Source organism: Pteropus vampyrus, unplaced genomic scaffold, assembly GCF_000151845.1.
Source record: "Pteropus vampyrus isolate Shadow unplaced genomic scaffold, Pvam_2.0 Scaffold66, whole genome shotgun sequence".
Classification (NCBI taxonomy): domain Eukaryota; kingdom Metazoa; phylum Chordata; class Mammalia; order Chiroptera; family Pteropodidae; genus Pteropus; species Pteropus vampyrus.
This window is the reverse complement of record NW_011888847.1, coordinates 8,136,785-8,157,224: the sequence shown is the minus strand read 5'-3', so window position 1 is coordinate 8,157,224 and position 20,440 is coordinate 8,136,785. Positions and strand designations below refer to the sequence as shown.

At 34.1% G+C, this 20,440-nt stretch overlaps 2 protein-coding genes across 6 annotated transcripts in view; both read right to left on the bottom strand.

The window, feature by feature from the left end:
* CDKL4 (cyclin dependent kinase like 4) overlaps positions 1–7,912 on the bottom strand; it is a 32,933-nt gene extending 25,021 nt beyond the window's left edge. The window contains exon 1 of the mRNA XM_011361375.2: positions 7,330–7,912. The gene's annotated coding sequence lies outside the window, so the exon portion shown is untranslated. The remainder of the gene's footprint in view (positions 1–7,329) is intronic.
* Positions 7,913–10,810: 2,898 nt separating this feature from the next.
* The window catches only part of MAP4K3 (mitogen-activated protein kinase kinase kinase kinase 3), a 141,889-nt gene continuing 132,259 nt past the window's right edge, over positions 10,811–20,440 (bottom strand). For 2 of the 5 annotated variants that reach the window (XM_023531335.1, XM_023531334.1), the window contains 5 exons: positions 18,429–18,497; positions 18,253–18,345; positions 15,368–15,438; positions 13,000–13,055; positions 11,368–12,342 (listed from right to left, as the gene is read on the bottom strand). In XM_023531335.1, coding sequence (XP_023387103.1) covers positions 12,255–12,342; positions 13,000–13,055; positions 15,368–15,438; positions 18,253–18,345; positions 18,429–18,497 — 377 coding nt within the window. In that variant the 3' untranslated portion in view covers positions 11,368–12,254. Of the gene's footprint in view, positions 12,343–12,999; positions 13,056–15,367; positions 15,464–18,252; positions 18,346–18,428; positions 18,498–20,440 lie in introns of all 5 variants that reach the window. The other 3 variants (XR_002780689.1, XM_011361372.2, XM_011361373.1) reach the window with 3 other exon arrangements.

Here is a 20,440-nt window from a genome sequence, read left to right as displayed (position 1 = left end):
CCATTTGAATACTGGAGAAACTAGAAGAGTTGAGAACAAGACATGGTACAAAGCACTATACTTCCACCTGCTGGAGAGAAGACAGAGAAAATGTGGGCTGTTGAACAAAGCAGCTATTAAAAATAATAAAACCTTTTTTAGAGAACCTTTTATTGTGCTTAGCTTTGATATGTAAAGGAATAAATCCTTAAATTTGTAGCTCTCAAAGAAAATAATAATAAAGCACAAAAAAGAAGGCAGATTTCTCTAATTCATGAATGCTTTCATATCCATAGTGATTTCTATGGAAATACTGGGTTTAACTATTCTGTCTCACATCACCCATTTGTGAATTTTGCGATGACTGGTTTACATGTTAAATAACAAATAAGGCCAGCATAATTAAATAAATCAGTCTAGGAATTAAAAATATGAAAACTTTAATTAGTCTCAAAAATCCCACACCACTTTATTCAGCAGGATCTTATTAATATACTCTAATAGTAATAATAGCTAGCACTTAACACTGTTTATGCAAATTATATATAATCTACACAAATATTCCAGAAGTAGGTGTTATTTTTATCCAACCAAGCGATGAGAAAACAGGCACAGTGAAGTTAGTGTGGAATTAGAACCTATGCCGTCGTCACATTCCAAAGAACACAATTTTAATCACTACTGCTCAGTTAATTCAAAAGAATGCACAATCTGAAGAACCACTTTCTCTAGGTCTTGGTATTAATAAATGTCAAGTAAAGAGTTGACTACTTAAAAAATTTCTCATGTTTCAAATGAGTATTCCTCTTTTATATTTTTACTTGACTAATATTCAGTCTTTTCCATCCACAGATTATCTCAATGAAGTAAGAAATCATGTACTTTCACTTGCCACCATAATAATGCACAAATGGAAAAGTGTTTACCTGGATAAATGACTATTAACATACTATTTTACAATGCAGTTTTTTAGTAGATCTTATTTTCTCTCTTTTTAAAGGGAGAAACTGAAGCACACAGACACTCAAGTAACACATGGAAAATCCATCACAGATTAAGTTTGGAAAATTTTATTAATTATGGGCATGCATGGGGAAGACCTGAGAAGGCCTAGAGGAAAATTAAAGCTGAGGCAGATTTCAGGACTAACTGAATTCTGAATGCATTCTCCAATCCACAGTCTACTGGCAGAGGGTGAAACACTTATGGCTAGATGTGTCTGAGTGCCACCAGTGTCCAAATTATTGACTATCAAGCTATGCAGACAGTGGTGACTTTCAGAAAGCCAGGCCAAAAGAATTAAGTAATAATAATTTTAAAAAAACAAAACTGAACAGAGATAGCAACCACACACTTGGGAGAAGATAGATTCTGGAACACAGGCAGGTTGCTAAAACAAAAAACAATCCATTAAAAAAAAAACAAAAAAACCTAGGAAGAAAATCAGACTCCAGAATTGTTATAATGTTATCTAAAATGTCCAGTTTTCAATTAAAAAAATTATGACATGGTACGGAAAAAGGAAAATGTGACTGATATTCAGGGAAAAAATTCAATTAAAATGAATTGAGAATGGATCCAGATGTTGGATTTAGCTGACAAAGACTTCAAAGCAGCTATTATAAATATGTTCAAATAATTATGGCAAATTACAATTTAAATATTAAAGGAAAATATAATGATGACTCAGAAGTAGGAAATATCAATAGAAAAATAAAAAGTATAAAAAAGAACCAAATGGCAATTTTAGAGTTCAAAAATACAACTGAAATAAAAAATTCACTAGATGGACTGAACAGATTTAAGATGGCAGAAGAAAGAATCAATGAATCTGAAAATAAACAGAAAATGACCAATACGAAAGAAAAAAAAACTGAAGATGAACACAGCCTCAGAGATCTGTGGGACAAAAATAAACAATGTTAATATATATGTAATAAGATTCTCAGAAAGACAGTAGTGAGAAAGAGGCAGAAAAAATATTTGAAGAAATAATGGCCAAAAGCTTTCTAAATTTAATATAAAACATTAATCCATATATCCAAGAAGCTAAATAAACCCCAGGTAGGAAAACATAAAAACATTCATACCTAGATATATCATAGCCAAACTGCTGAAAATTAAAGACAAAATCTTGAAAACAGTGAGAGAGCACCATTCACACAAAAAAAGAAACATCTTAATGACTGACTCCTCATCAGAAAAAAACAATACAAAAATCAATAGAACAAAAAAACTGGTTCTTTAAAAAGATCAACAAAATTAATGAACCTTTAGCTAGACTAAGAAAAGAGACAGAAATAAAAATTACCGAAATCAGGACCACCCTATAGATTTAAAAAGATTGAAAGAGAACTTTATGTGACCAAATTGGACAATTTGAACAAATGCCTAATAAGACACAAAGTAACAAACTTACTCAAGAAGAAATAGAAAACCTGATTATACCCATAACAAATAAAAGAAGTGAATTAGTAATTTAAAATCTACCCATAAAGAAAAGCCCAGGTTCAGATAGCTTCACAGGTGAATTTTACCACACATTCAAAGAATTAAGACCAATCCTTCATAACCTGTTCTAAAAAACAGAAGAGGAAACATCTCTCAGCTCATTCTATAAGGCCAATATTACTCCGATACAAAGTCAGACAAAGAAACTACAAGAAAGCCACAGATCATTATTCTCATAAATACAGACACAAGAATCCACAACCAAATAATCAGCAAAAACATATAAAATGAACTATATACCTTGACTAAGGGATTTTTCTGAGGAATGCAAGGTTGACTTAATCATATCAATAATGTAAAACAACATATTAATAGAATACAAGATGAAACTACACAATCATCTCAATAGATATATATTTAAAAAGCACTTAAAACCCAACATCTATTCGTGATAAAATTTCCAAACTAGGAGTAGAAGGGTACTTTCTTGAGGGAATCTGAAAAAACTACAGTTAACATCATGCTTAATGGTGAAAGACTGAACATTTCCCTCTAAGACTGGGAAAATATTCTATTTAACCACTTATATGTAACACTGTATTGGAAATTTTTGCCACTGTAATAGGCCAAGTAAAAGAAACTAAAAGTATATAGGTTGGAAATGGAAAGAAAAACTCTCATTATTTGGAAATGGCATGCTACTGTATGTAGAAAATCCTAATGAATCTGCAAAAAAGCTTCTAAAACTAATGAACAAGTTTGCAATGTAGTAGAATACAAGATCAACATACAATAATAAATTTTATTTCTCTATATTGGTAACAATCAATTTAAAAATGAAATTAAGAAAACAATTCCAGTCCCAATAACATCAAAAAAATAAAATATTTAGGAGTGAATTTAACAAGTGAAGTGTACTGATAATTTAAAACATTGCTCAGAGAAATTAAAGATCTAAAAGAAAAAGAGAAATGCCATGGTCATGGACTGGAAAACTCCATAAGATGTCAGTTCTCAGTAAAGTCATCTATAGATTAAAGTCAGTCCTTATAAATATCCTTATAGACCTTCTTTGGGATAGAAACTGACAAGATGAACCTAAGATTCACATGGAAATGCGCGGTATCCAGAACAGCCAAAACGACTTGGAATAAGAACAAACTTGGAAGACTTATATTACCTGACTTTGAATTTTATTATAAAGTTATAGTAAATCAAGAAAGTATGATATTGGCATATATATGTATATATATATAATATTATATACATTAAATTGAGTTGTTTGACTTTATGTACTTTATGTCGTAAGAATGCTTTATGGATACAAATCCTTTATCAGATATATAATTTACATATAATTATAACTTACAATTATAATATATATTATATAATATATATTATATGTTATATATATATCAATAGAAGAGAATAGAGAGTCAAGATATAAACTCTTTTATTTACGGTCAGTTGATTTTGACAAAGATGCCAAAACAATTCAATGAGGAAAGAATATTGTTTTCAACAAACAATGCAAGGGCAATTGAGTATCCTTAGGCAAAAAAAAAAAAAAAAAAAAAACCCACCCACCTACCCACATAAAACAAAAAATTCAGATACCAACCTCGCACAATATATCACAAATAATTCAAAATGAATCGCCAACCAAAATATAAGAGCTAAAGCTTCTAGAAATAAACATAGTAAAAACAAAAATCTTTGAAAACTCAGGCAAGTATTTCTAAGACATGACACCAAAAGCATAATCCATAAAAGAAAAAATTGATAAAATGAAATTCATCAAAATTAAAATGTTTTGCTCCTCAAAAAAAATTTGTTCCATTAAGAAAACGAAAAGATGAGCCACAGACTAAAGAAAAATATTAGAAAATTATATACCTGACAAAGGGTTTGTATCCAGCACATACATAAAGTACTCTTATAACATAAAGTACATAAAATCAAGCAACCCAATTTAATAATGGACAAAAGATTTAAATAGAGATTTCACTAAAGAAGATATACAAATGTCTAATAAGCACATGAAAGAATGCTATTAGTCCTTAGGGAAATGTAAATTAAAACCACAATGCACTAGAATGGCTACAATCCAAAAGCTTGACAATATGTAGTGTTGATAAAGTTATACAGAAATTCAACATTAATGGTGAGAATGTAAAATGGCACAGCCCCAAAGGAGAAGTTTGTCAATTTCTTAAAAGTTAAACATAAATTTAACATAAAAGTTAGACGTAAATAGGAATTCTTTGGTATCTACCCAGAAAAAATTTTAAAAAATGTCTACACAAAGATATGTATGTAAATGTCCACGGTACCATTACTTTTAACAGCCTTTAAATATCCATCGACTGATGAGTGAATATACATGAAATGAAATACTATTCAGGAACTACTGATACATGCTATAATGTGATGAACAGAAAAAATAACCCAAAACCTAAAAACATAATGCTATGTGAAAGAAGCCAGACACAAAAATCCCACATATTGTGATTTCATTTGCATAAAAGGTCTAGAAAAGGCAAATGAGACACTGAGAAGGACACTGCATCTCCTCTGTGATATTTTTGCCCCAAATGCAAAGTCTGAATGTAATCATCAGGAGACAGGTGACAAAACCAAACTGAGGAGCATTCCTACAAACAACTGTCCTGTGTTCTTAAAAAAAAATGTCAAGGCCATGAAAGACAAAGGTCAGAATACTATTCCAGACAGAAGGAGACTAAAGAAATGTAAAAATGAAATGCAGTGTATGACCTTTAAATGGGGGGGCTGGGGGGAGGGAAGGTGAAGGGGCCTGTAAGGAATAATTCTGGGGTAATTGGTGAAATCTAAATATTGACATATTAAATTTCCTGATTTTGGTAATCTGTACTGTGGTTATGTAAGAAAATATCCTCGTTCTTAAAGAATATACATTGAACTATTTAAAGATAAAGAGACATGACTGATGTCTGCAACTTACTCTCAAAAGCCGTATACAGTTGGACTAAAGTGTCTTAACATTTTTTTCCTTGCATGTTTACTTTTTTACACCAAACACATTTTTCTCAAATATCGATATAATCAGATATCATCCTTCCTCAAAAATGTCTTAGGGACTCTAATGCCACAGAATAAAGTTCCAACTGTATATGATATTTACAGTCCTTTGCACCCTGCTCCCACTGTACCTTTCCCACATTGCTTCTCAGATCCTTCCCTAAACATTTTCAGGTCTCAAGTCTCTGTTTATACCACTGCTTGGAAGGTAGGACCCAGAAATCCTCTTCCTCTTTGCAGTTCAACTCAAATGTCTTTTCTGCTTAGCCCTTTGCAATCCCCAAAGGCAGGCTCGTTCTCTGCACACAGTGTTAACAATTTTCCCTATTCCTTTTACATATAATTTTTTTATACCTGACTAGCATCGTTAATACATTGTCTGGTACATAGTAGGTGCTCAATCTACCATAATTTTATCCTCTAACCTTTTCACTAAATATATATAACAACTTTCTTTTTTTTAAGCAAAGGTAATAATTACATTTTGATTGTTAATATAGTACTTGGGCAGGAGATCAAGATGAAACAGTGATATAGGTATAGATGCAGTTGGTTGAATATATTTCCATGGTCATTAGTGACCTTCAATTTGAAGCTGTATTCTCTCTCTCTCTCTCACACACACACACACACATACATACACACATACATACATACATACATACATACATACATACATACATACATACATTCATACATACATACATATCTTGGCTACAGGCCTCCTGACTTCAGAATTTACCAGATGTTTGACTGTTAGGTTCATGAAGTTTTGTGCACAAAAGCAAAAACAGGTATAGCCTTGGGCCCATTGTTGAACATAGAAAGTCAGAGATAGATACTTGAGTGGATCATTAAATTCTTTGAAATTTTTCTGTTTAATTTCCTTAGTCTTTAAAAATTTGCAAAAAGATGCACACAAAAAAGAGAAAACACTTGGAGGCAGATTTTCAACGACTGTATCACAACCAGATCCTGGGGGCTCAAGCAAGCTCAATGAAAACAAAATTAAGAAAGGGAGAGGAAACGGGGTGAAAAAACTTATTAATTTCCTAATCTAAAAGTTTCTAGGAAACTCGTGTAAACAGTATCATTATGAATGGAGGGTGAGGAATGGGGGGTGAGGAAAGGGGAGACTTTTTCAAGAACAGGCTAGACCAATAAGGACTCTACAGGCTGAAAGTCACAATCTGCTTGCTACGTTGTTGTTACCGTTTCCAATGCAACCAAATGTATTTATATTTAATAAAACTGACCACGAAAATGGGTTAAAAACCCATTCTGCATCTATGTTTTAATACGGCATTAACAGAACTTCAAAATTACATACAACTGTGCATAAACTTGTCCTGGTGACACTACAATCGAATTAATTAAAAGCATCCCCAGAAAAACTAGAAGACCACATAATTTACATAATTCAATAAATTAATTTTGTTTAAAAACATCACATTTCATGTGTACACACAGCACATAAATCACTGTATTTCCAGGTCTCTAAACTAGTCTCGACCCTTCATTTAATGGTAGTCTAGCTTCGCCACACAAGGGTCTCCCAAAGCGCATATGCGCCTCCCGCTCCCTCCTCTGCTGCCACCATAGCGTCGTCCCCAGAGCCGCACCTACCTCCAGCCACCAGGGAGCCCCACCGGCTCGGTGGTGTGGCCAGCAGGAGCCATTTGTCACCTCTAGCCCCTCACCCCCACCCCTTCCTGTCCCTCCAGAGGCCACCCCGCTTTCCCTTATCTGCGAGCCCCCATCCAGACACGACATCTCTCTCCATCAAACTCGCGCGCGGGCCCCCATTCCACCCGGCCCCTCGCGGGGACCCGCACTTACGGCGCGGATGGAAGCAACAGTGATGCAGTCTCCAGCGGCCCGAGCAGCGCCAGCTCCGGCGCGAGTCGCTCTGCGCAGACAACCGCCGGCGCAACTCCCGAGCGGAATCGCCGCGGCGTCTCCCGGGCAACCGGACGCTCCGGCGGCGCGGGGCAGCTGCTTCCGGAGAGGTGTCCCCCGGCGCCCGCCGCAGACGCCCCGTCCGGGGTTCATCACCCAGGTGGATAACGCAGGCCGAGCCTAGAACGTCAGTGTGGACGCAGCGGCAGTTTCTCCTCTGAGAATCTTTTAAGGTGCCCTAAAGGCGGCGCTCAGGAAACAAACTTTTCCATTAACACTGTGATTATACTAAATTCTGTTCCTTTCCAAGGCCTCAAGGGCACTAAATACATGTCGACTTGAATATTAGTCCGTTTTCCTGCCTGGGAAACCCTCTGAATATTGTCAGATCCTATTATTAGTTATTACTCTTCGGTCCTGCCTTATTGCTAAAATAGCTTTTCAGCAAACTTTTGTAGGCTTTTCTGTGATAGGCTGTCTGTTATTAGCGGTGGTACTTTGCTGCCATTTTCATAATTCAGCAAGCATTATACTAGTGTCTGGGGCTGATACAGATTAAGAGATATATTTGTTACCCAGTGGGGAAGCAAGTCAAGCAATGTAATGAATTCTATTTGGGGGTAAGTTGGGAAAGATAATTTTTTGACAAAATTTACTCTTTTTATTCCCAGGACGAACTTAAACATACTATATGCTAATGAGCATGCACATACTTTGTTTAGCATCAGTGAAATGCTCTCCATCACGCCCAGATTTACGATGCTCATACTTTCCCTTCTTACCTCGGAGGTGACTCTCCTGTTTTCTCATCTACCTTTGATTCTCCATTTCCTTAGAGATATGCCGACATCTCCTCACATCTTTAGAAAACAAAACCAGTGACTTCCTGATATACTCAAATCTACATAATCTCATAGCTACACATTTCTATGTCATTTCTGCCCTTATCATACTATAGAAAAATTTCTGTAAGGGTATGAGTGATCACCTTATGAACCCAACTGCCTATTTTCACCTTCATGCAGTATTTGATCTCTGCAGTTTGCAAAACCATTGACTACTAGAGCTACTTTTCTCCTCAGGTGGCTCTTCAAAGTTGGGCTCATCCTTGTTCCCTTGCTTCACTGTTACTCTGCTCCAGGCACCCTAAACTCAGCTGCATGTAATGTCACTAATCCTTGAACATGAATTTCTGCACACGCCTTAGCCTAGCCTACAGTTCCCTACCCAGACTTTCCCCTGCACTTTATATGATAACCTCCTATTTATCTATCAACAACCGGTTTATATAGGCTTTCAGCTTCCCAAAGCAGAAGTAGGCACAGCCTTTTGAACCTCTTAAAATGTATCTAATTTTTATCCAAGTGCGCCCCTTGCATACTAGGAATGATGCCTTTTCCGTATTTTCTCCAGGGTTGAAAAGTTTCTGGATACACTGTAAATAACCATACTTATTTAATAAGCTTAACTGTAAAGTTGATTTTATGCAAATCCTTTTATATAAAATGCTCTCAATAAGGAAAACGCTTTCTGGTAAAGCAAAAAATTAAGACAGGAAATTACTTTCTTGTTGCAAAGAGGCAGTGAAAATTAGAATTTGAAATCCAACTCCTTCCTGGAGAAAATAAATATAACTTCAGTGGGGAAAAATGCTGGAGTGGATTTTAGAGGGTAGTAGATATACTGCATGTATTCTGTGTGATAGTTTCACACAGTAGTTAAGCACCTAGGTTCAACTCCTAGTCCTACCACTTACTAGCCACATTCTTAGGCAAGTTACTTAACCTTTCTGTGCCTGTTTCTTCATTTGTAAATCTGTACCAACAATACCTACCTCACTAAGGCTGTTCCAGGGCTTCGGTGGGAAAATCTGTGAGCCATGTAGAATAGCACCTGGCACACAAAAACATGCATTGGGCACTTATTATTATATTCCCTTAAGTAATACTTAATGTTTACTCATTATTTTAGAAAGCACACACTTCCCTTTCTTCTATTAATACTGAAAACTGGTATCTGTTATTTCTCTAATGAAATCAGTAACACACTTGCAAGCTGAATGATGCCAATAGGCCCAGAAAACAGCTGTTCTCATTCTTCTCAACGCCAATGTCTAAGAAAGCAGCTAACAAGACAGCTTGAACTTCAATGAAGATAAAATATTGTTTTAAACATTTGAGTGGCTGTCTTCCTTTTGAATGAATAAAAATCCTTAATCAGAAGTTATTGGGTAGAGGCTAAAATTTGTATTTTTAAGTGTCATTAAAGATTGTTTTTCTGAGGCACATGATCCTTGGACCACACTGGTTTAAATTCAGTGTTGACCAGATTATTTTTCTGAGGCATGTGACCCTTGGACCAACACTGCTTTAAATTCAGTATTGGCCAGTGGCTCTCACACAGGGATGTACATCAAAATTAGTTGTACAACTTTGTAAAAATATAGGTTTCTGGGCCTCACCCCAAAAGACTGATTCCAGCAGTATTTTTAAAATGCCCATGGGTAATATACAATCAGGTATATACCTTGTTTTCTAGAAATATTTCTAAGTGCTTGTCAATGAAATGTGATTTTTTTGAGATGTTACCCTTTCTATAACTTACAGGACTTAGAAACTAGAAAAAGCAGTGGCCCAGGAAAAGGACCAACAACTTTGTCAATAAATGCTCAAAACAGAATCTTGATTTCTTGAAAATATTTTCCATGAGTCTGTTTTTCAACAAATTGATGATAATGTTATATTGGGAAAGATGTGTTAAAAGTCATTATTCAGTCATTAATGCTAAGATTGGTTATGATGTATTTGTTGAGAAAGGGATAAATGTACACAACTGCTATGATTAAACATATGTATGACTGAGAAGTCACATTTCTAGATAACTGTTCTAGAGTCAAGTAGATTATACAAACTCACAACAGGCAAGTGGCATCGGCGAGTAGAAATCGTGCCTCTTCACCCCCATTCCAGTTCTTCTCACCTAATCTTCCCCTTGCTTCCTTCCAGAATTACATTTCCCAACAGTCTCCTTTCCTTTCTCTTACTCAGGAGTCCGCAAACTTTTTCTATAAAGGGTCAGCGAGTACATATTTTAGGCTCTGTGGGCCATACAAATTTTGTTTGCAATCACTCAATTCTGCCAAATTGTGTGCCAAAGCAGTCATAGGCAACACGTAAATGAATACATAGTGTGTTCCAATAAAACTTTATTTACAAAAATAGGTGAATGGGATTGGGCTGAAGAATGTAGTTTGCCGACACCTTTTCTAACCAAAAGACTATGAATGTTTAATTGATTTTCCTGATCAGGAAGTTGAAGATTCTATTAAGACGTCCCTTTCTCAAATGTGGGAATATTACTCTTATGAAAGTTAGATGACAGTTCAAAAAAAAAAAAAAAATCATGATCTGAGGGATCAGAATGGGTATTTAAGGATTTAATGCACAGTAATTAAGAAAAGTTTTTTCTAGCTATACTTCAGTTTTACTATATATAGATTAAGCCAGATGACAAGCTACTATACAACAGCATGTTAAAAAACATGTTTATTTTACACTATGTACAATCAGAAAATATTTAAAAGCATTATCAATTAAAATAAATGAAGACCATAAATCACAATTTAGTTTGTTCTTAGTGTATATACTCACATTAAAATAGAAAGGACATATACCAAAAGAGCCAAAAGTGTGCATTTTGCTAAAACTTGGTATATACATACATATTCCATTGGGAAAAAAAGCAATCAAAATGACTTTAACCAAAACTAAGTTCTTGTGATGTGTAGTAACCATTGTATTGTTTACATGAGGTAGTAACTAAATTATTTTGGCCATGTGTTAATACTCTAAATCAAAAGAAATATGAAAATGATCATAAGACCAACAAAAGTAAAAATTCCACTAGAAATTTGAACCACTTAACTCTACGGAATGTTATAGTTCTTCAATGTGATTATATGAAATGTTTAGTGTGGACTCTTTAATAATGCTAATTTATTCTTTGTGCATACTGTAATTCAGACAACTGCAGTGTTACATCATGGTACCGCTATTCTGTGATTCAAAATTTTTTCAAAGATATTTTTAAGCATAGACAAGCAATCTTACAGAATTCTGCTTAAATATAAAAAGACCAGTTACTACAACAGGTGGTTAATTGGTTTGTTTCACATAGTAAACAATCCAAATACATTTTAAAAAGATGTTGTGGAGCCAGATGTGTATCGACAAGGTCACAGCTTACTTTTGTGACTTAATACATCACATATCAATACTTTGTGCAAATATAAACACCAGTGTACTTGCATTAAAATTAAAAACAAGATTATAAAATGATTACAGCCTCCATTACAGTTTTAAAAGTTACAAGATTTATATTCATATTACTAAATTACATATAATAAAAATACAATAGTGTTAAATGTACTGTTTCATTGCCGGCATCCCATTTTGTAATATAGCCACACCCAAGAATATACTAAAGAATTCTTAAAATATTAACCCAATCGCATTTTTTATCAACATTTACATCTGTACAGATAAGACACTTACTTGTACATCTCATAAAAGTACATTATCTACATAAATTCTTAGTGTATGTCTTCAGCAATATGAAGTTTCACAGAAAAATACTGCCTATATGTACAAAGATTACATAACAATGAATTAAGCACTTGTGTGGTTCAATATGCTAAATATATCCATACCACTTAAAACAAAAATTTTCCCCATCTTGTCTCATGCCACAATAAATTACAAGTAACTGAAGCCAAGTTACTGCAGCTTTTGTACAGCTTCAAGCATCCATTAATGTTGCAGCGGTAGTGTTCTTTCTTTCTATAGTTAAGTGTCAAAGCACATTTCTCAGTAACTGTTTTCATGACCCGCCAGGATGTACAGATTGCTATTTGCTGTGGGGTTATCAGTTGGCCTACTTTCCAAAACCACGACCCTAAAAGTAACAAACAAACAAAACATGTAACAAAGTTATTCTTGTAAACTAATGCTAGAAAAATTTTCCATTGCTTCTTTATTATATGACTCTATAATTGCTGCTTATTTGATTTGTGGACAGCAATCATTTAATCGCTATGATTAAAAAAAGCCAGTTCCAGCTCTGGGAAGTAATTTTGCTGCCCACCCCCTCCCACCTCTAGGCCAGTGTTCTAAGAGTGGGGGCGGGGAGAGAATGTGTATTAGAAATAATTTGGGGGAACTTAATTCTTATTCTAAATTCTGAAAACAATTTGTATTTCAAGAATCAGAAAGTAAATCAGCATAGAACCTCAAAGTTCTATTTAGCACTAAAATCGAAAAATTTGTTTGTTAGCATATAGTATTTCCTCTTGTAGTATAAATCATGCTTTAGATAGTATTTTTAATACAAAACTATTACTGACAGATCTATATATTCCTGGTACTTGGAAGATCAGGCACATTCTCAAAGGCTTTAAAACTTTGAATTGTGAATACTTATTGTGTGAAAAATATAATGTTGAATATTTTGCTGAAGAAATTTCAATTCTCTTGAAAAAGAAACCAGTTTCATGCTGGATTTATAAAACACTATGTTTAATACTATGTATTTAATATATAACCCCCTTCATACCTGTCAGATCCAAGCAGTCTGAAAATTCTTGTGCTGTCTGAAATTTCTTGTGTTACCTGTTCAATTAAAATATAATTTCTGAAATTAAAAGCATAAAATTTTATATGGGCGTTTAATTTATAACTCTAAGGAAAAGAAAGGTAATTCTTAAGATGGAAATAGGTCCCTGTGTGACTGTGAATTTGTTAAACTGGCATATTTGGTGCTCCAATTTGTTAGCCTAGAAAAAATGTGGCTAGTTTTGAATTATAAAACATGAGTAGGAAAACCATTTACTTGTTAAATTATAGAACTCAAGGGATAAATTTAAAAACAAAACACTCAGTCCATTTTATTTATCAGAAATCTTCTGTCAGTTATGTTAATGCTAATAGCAAAGCTATTGCAGCAGTAAGCCACTTAGATCTGGTCCTTTAACTTAAAAGGTTGCACTGTGGTATGATGAGACACACTTATGACTTGAGTTTGAACCCCAGTACTCCCACTTAATAGCTGTGATATTGTACAAGGTATGTATTTGTTGGAAATGATTTTGCCTTCTGCAAAATGGGATAGAAAATATCTACCTTGCAGTAGTATTGTTTTTATAAGTATTAGTGGGTCTAACGCCTAGCTAAAGAAGTGCTCAATAGATAATTCTCTTGCCCATTTCTTCTCCAGTCTCCTGAAATATTTTCTCATGACACGTAACTGCCAAGAAGTCCTCAGTGTGACTAATTACCAGTTGGGGAGTTAGGAATAAGTCTACAGGAGAAAGAATAATCCACTGTTTATTGGCTGGTAACTGAATGCAAAACATGTCAAATTAAAATGGCAGTAACTTCTCCCCCAAATTTGGTAGGCTGAAAAAACAATTTGATTTTGAAACTAACATTTATTCCATTAGTAACTCTGCAATTAGTTATTCTGGAAACACTTCTTTTATAACCCAGCACACCTGCATGTGATACAAAGTGCTCACTCTAGTAATAGTGGCTCATTGTGCTGATCTTCACAGCATTCAGAGGTTTGCCTACTAGAAGGACCTAACATTTCTGGAGGGGTTGTATTCAGTAAGGGCTGCCTGTGTAGTTTGAAAAAGCCCCTCAGATGACTTTTGGGGGGGCAAACTTTTCTTTCTTTTTAAAACCATCCTCTTATATCCTGCCTATGATGCCTTTCTCTGCCTAGTGTTTATTGGCTGTTGACTATTCTTACCTCCCTGCTGGATTCCCTAAGGTGATTTTAAAACATCTTCCTGAGAAGTGACCCTCTTGTGGGAATTACTACTAGAAACATTAACAGCTACCTTTCTTGAATACCTACTATAGGCCAGGCATTGTGCTGAGCACATTACATGCTTCCTTTCATTTAATCTTAACAAACCTACAAAGTACTATTTTGTTATCCTCAATTCACAGATGAAAAAATATAAGCAAAGAGAAGTTAAGTGATATGTCAAGGTCACACAATTACTAAAGAGCAGAGAAGAGACTTGAACCCAGGTGTCCATGCTTGTGATCGCTCTGCTATATCGTTTACTTCATCAGAAGACATGCTCTGAGCTTAATGAATGATAGTTTAGAACATAAATGGGCTATTTTCTTGCTTGAAGCACCTAAGGTTTTCTTTTCATCCAATGCTCAAATAAAAGTTATCCTACTGAGACTGATTGGGATACTGAAGAATTTTTGATGATTTTACTTGCCTACAATATTCCAAGAGACAAGTACCATGACTTATTCATGTTTATAACCCCAGCACTTCTTGGTGTAAATGTTGAACTAAACTGAGTATGTTGCAGCACCTGGAGTTAAATTAAGATAGGAAGGACTCAGAAGATACAATGAAAGGTTAAACGAAGGTAATAAGGTAATTAATAAAAGAAAAACGGACAAAGAATCTTATGTCAAGTGAATAAGGGTAATGGAAATAGGAGGCAAAGTGGCTTCAAGAGCGATGTAGAACCCTTTATTTATAGCCTGCATTGGTCCTTATTTCTAAAATACAAAGTAGAAAAGGTGCCTCAAGACACGGAGAGCTAGCACCAGCATTCTTGTTCCAGGAGATGGTCTGGGAAAATTCAAAGAAAATCAGAGTGGGCTCACTTTTAGCAGTATTAGAAAGTTCTTATTCTGAATAGAAGAATTATCTGGAAGCACTCAAAATATGCAGTAAAACTGTCTGAGTGAAGAGAGAGAAAAGTGGCTATAAAGTACGTGTTATCAGTTTACCACTAGACTGAATACAGTTAAAATTAATAAAGTTAGCAAATCAAGTAGTCCTTGTATCAATCAGGAATTTTCCAAAGTTAAAGAAAATTGTTTGATGTAGAATGTTTGATACTATTTCATGACTACTTAATGGACATAATTTTTAGATGACTTACCTCATTAGATCTAAAACTTCTACCTTGCATTCCATGTTTCCAGAAAGCTAGCACACTGTCTTGAAGGCAAACTAGCAGGCAAGAACAGCTCAGTTACTGTTAATAGTACAGAAGTTCAACTGATAAGCATCATTTCATCCCTCTCTTTATCTTGCATAGCAATATTTAAATTAATAAAGAATGTCAGTCACTCCCTATTTATATGGTATCTTTACCTTTGAAATTAAAACAATATAGAATTTATTCATCTTTTTTGGCAAAGAAACATTAAATTTCTCTGAAATGTTTGTTATAGAAATTTTGTATTGATAAAATGACAGTATTTTAAAATATTTCAAACATATAGAAAAATATAATAGCATTAAAAAACACATGTATCCATCATTCAACTCTCAACTACTAACGTTTTGCCATATTTGCTTGTTTTAAATAAAAACGAATCCAGCTGGCAACCCTGTACACCCGATCCTCTAGTCTCATTCCAGCCTTTCCTTTCTCTGAGAAAACCACTCTTATAAATTTAGTATTTATCAGTGTCATGCATGTTTTTACTATTGCTACAAAGTAAGTTTGCATTGTCAGTGTAAACTTTATATTGAATGTTTTCAACTTTCATACGTCTGGTATAATGAACCAAATAATGTTTCTAATTTTTTGTTATTACAAAGGATTCTGTAATGAACATCCTTGTACTTCTTGAATACATGTGCAAAATTTTCTCTGGGGTAGATACTTAGAAACGGAATAGGACACAGATGTATGTACCTTCTAAAAATTTTAGTTCTGCTTTTTATATTTACATATTTAATAGATATTTTTAGAGTATTCCATCTTAATCACTATAGCTTTACGGTATGTTTAAAAACTGAGTATGACAAGTATTTGTCAAAATTTCTTTTACTATTCTTGGCCTTTGGCTCTTTCATATGAATTTTAAGGTCACGTACCAAGTGGTACAAAATATCTTATTGGGACTTTTATTATAAATGTACTGAATTTGTGCATTATTTGTGAAGAACTGACATCTTTCTCATAGTCAGTCTTTCTATCCATGGACACAATGTAGTTTTGTTCAAATCTTTTATGCTTTTAAAGAATAATTTAGAATTTTCTAGGTAATGGTCTTAAATGTGTTTTGATTACCTTTATTCCTAACACAGACATTTTATTACCATTGTCAATGAGACCTTTTTTCCTATTCAAAATTTCACAGATTATTACTAGCGTATCAGAAAGCTATTCATTGTGTTGCTCATATCTAGCAACTCTGATTTCTCTTATTGGTTCTATAAGTTGTATTCTCTATGCAGACAATCAAAATCCGTAAAAAAGGATCTTTTACTTTCTTCTTTCTAATCCTCTTAGTTCCCTTTTCTTGTCTAATAAGACAATGTTGAAATGTGATAGCAACAATCCTTATCTCATTTTCCACTTAATGGGAATTAGTTTGACCATTAAACATGGTATTTTAATAGGTTTTCCTAGGTGAACATTTCCTCGTATTCCTAATTTGCTAAGAAGTTACTTTTTTAAAATCATGAATGACTTGATTTTACTGAATGTTTTTTGTGTATCCACTGAAGATTTACATGACTTTTTACTTTAACTTTAATGTGCCATATATACATAAATAAATTTTCTGATGCTGAATCATCCTTGTTTTCCTGGGATAAAGTCCACTACTTGATGATGTGAAATTCTATTTGCTTGTCTTTTATTTAGATTTTTCAAAATTTATATTTATGAAACTGGATAATTTTGTTTTCTGTACTAATCTAATCTTGTTTAATTTTAATATCGGTGTCAAACACTGATTTGTTCAGCATTCCTTCTCTTTCTACAATCTAAAATTGTTGGTATAGCATTGGGATTATCTCTTAAGAGCAGATAAAAATCACCTCTAAAACCATCAGGCCCTATGTGGACAGAGTCCTGATTAGTAGGTACCTCAAGCAACGGGCCAGGCTCTGGTCCCCTACCTCTTGTGGGACATGTTTAGTCTCCTTTTTCACTCAGGAGCCCAGCAAGTCTGCTGGCTTCAAGGCTAATTTGTCTTATTCCTGGTTCTTTTGAGTGTCTGTTCTGTTTATGTAGTTTTTGACTCTGGCTATTTATGTGCTTTTAAACATGGATTTCATTTTAACATCTTGAGCAGATGGTCCCTCAGAACTGACTTCTTATTAACATCAGCATTTGCTTGGTGGGAGAGAGATGTTCGAGTTGGAGGAAGGAGTAAAAACAGAACCAGGAATAAGACAAATGAACTATCTTTTGCTTTTCCCTCCGCTAACATATATACATGCACATCTTTATTTTACTGATAAAAGACACCAGAAAAATTGTGTATAGTTAAATAGTAAATTAATTATCATTCACTTTCCCTAGCACTATCTCATGTATGATCACTTCATTTTTCCTGAATGTAATCATCTTAGAATACTCATTTTGTAAGAAATTTGTTTTTGCAGAAAAAACTTTTGAAACAAAATGTAAGAATGGCAAGAGGGAAATTCCATATATTTCTTAAAACTCTCTGATCAGCCAATATAAGAGCAAAAATACAACAGAATATACTAAGTACTAAATTTTAAAGTACTTATAGAGAAACTACAGGAATCTGGAGGAAATGGAAATTCATAACTATGTTATGAATATTTAATTATTTCTTTTGAAAGTGCCAAGTCTATTAAGAACACATTACTTAGATTATATCATAGTTAAGCTTTTTTTAGAGACTGTGTAAAAGACTGATGTTGATCTCATATTCATTATATCCTATATTCTAAAAAATGAGTCCTTAGTAATATATTTTTATAATTTTGGATAATTACCAGATAAATTATTTTAAGCAGCTCATAATGTAATCACACAAAACTTCGACTTACCTATCGATTCAATCTGGAAATCAAAGGTGAGTTCTGATGATAATTTTCTGCTAGATTTTAATCTTCCTTGGAGATTTACTATTTTTATACAACCTAGAGAGAGAAAAAAAGTCACTTGGAAACTTCAAAATAAAGAAATATTATTAAAAATAAGATGTACATAAGTAAAAACTTACAGTCCAAGCATACAAGAATGGTATCTCGCTCCAGTTGGGTTACATGAGTAACGCTTGTCTGTGGGGTATCTATAACACAAACAAACTCAATACTTAAGGAAAAAATATCAGAGCATAGGATATTGAAAAAAAAAGAATTCTAAATATCACTAAATTTGAAATGGATATAAATTTTTAGCTGTACGTATGGTGGTTGAGCCAGGTTGCTTGGGTTCAAGTTCTGAAGCAAGAGCTAAACTATGTGAGTGCTCGACAGAGTTTTAGCTACAGTCATTACTACTGGTGATGTCGTTATTTTTATTTTGATGCAAAATTAGGAGTCTAATCTTCTATATTACTGTTATGATTAATTTCTGATTTTAAGTTCAGAAGGTCAGGGACTGTGCTTTTTATATTATATGGCGGTGCCTAGCAAATAAATATTTAAGTAAATGAATCAGTGAGTCAAACATACTACTTTGAGTACAAATAAGTTAAAAAAAAAAACTGAAGTACTTTGAGAAGTATGATATACTACCAAAATTCAGAGGCTTTATTTTTATTATACTGATTTACCAAAGTTCTTACAAACTGAAAATATTGAAATGACTTGATTTTCCATCAGGTGAGAAGCAGGATATCCCAAGCTTTGTCTGAATATCAAACTGAAATTGCTGAGCTACGGGCCTTTGTTTCTGGTCTAGTATTTCCTGGAGAGTGGGTCTGATCTATAGTCTACCCTGCCTCTCTTCTCTTCTATTTCCGATAGGATTTAGAATTTCAGGACATTCAAGGACTGCTATATTTCAGACTTTCAAATGTTTTTAGACCTGGTACTTCTGTTGACTAACCAAGGTTGGAAGGATATGGAATAGGCCTCCCGCAAAACAGGCCAATTAGATCTTTGTAGCTCTTATACACATGGTAAAATCTACCTCTGTTCAAGAAGCCAGTCTAGTAATAGAAAGCCAGAAAAAAAAAGGTTTTATCAATTGCTTACAAGAATTAGTTCCCAAGCATTACAATCAGCTAGAGATCTTTAATGCCCAGCTGCCACCCCCAAATATTCTTATTTAACAGGGGGTGTATGTGATTTGAGATTTCAGGAGTTTTAACAGCTTCCCAGGTGGATTCTAATGTGCAGCAGAGTTTAGGAAACCATTGTCTGGCTTACAATTTTATCTGACGTAAAACCCTAACCATACTTTTTCTCTCTTACTCTCTACCTTTATCTCATCATCTCAAAACTAGAGATGAATTATATTTGTTGTATTTAACTTTTACTAAAGAGAATTACAGTAAAAGAATGTAATCAAAAGTTCCTTAGAAGTATAGTACCCACAGCTGTATGAAATTCTAGTAAGGAAATGAGGCCCTTCATTCAATAATTAGTAGAAACAGATTTAAAAATTAAAACGCTTGGGAGAAGTAGGACATTAATGGAAATTAAATGACAATAAAATATTAATCAACCAACAACCCCTTCCTGTGAAATAGGGAGAAAGAGATTAGAAAGCAGGAGTCCAAAAGGGAAGATGGGTGTTTAAGGGAGAATGTAGTACAGAGAACTTGGGGGGAGGACCAAAGAGAGGCCATATAATGTTGCCAAGGACCTGCTGTGTTTTCCTTCAACAATGTGTCCTTAAAGGAAAGTGCTTTCAAATTTCTTGGGCATCAGCAAGCCATGAAATTGTCTCTAAGCTTTTGTGGATTTGTTTGTGATCATTATTTTTCAATGCCAAAAAAACCCCAGTCTCTTAATTTTTTTCCTTTTGTAAACACTTTCAGGCTTCCAACAAACTCCTAAGTGATCAATATCTATTGGTAAATAGGTTCCTTACCATTTCCCCAAGTAGCCAGAGACTAGCAGACCATGGTAAAAATTGCTTTCTAAAATGGCCATTGTCTAATTTATAGCAAAACATCGTACAAAGTCATTTTTAAAGAGAAAAAAGCAAAAGGAGCTTCATAACAAAAACAGTGCTTTAAAAATAAAGATAAAAAGACCTTTAAGGTCATGTTTTCTTAAGTGT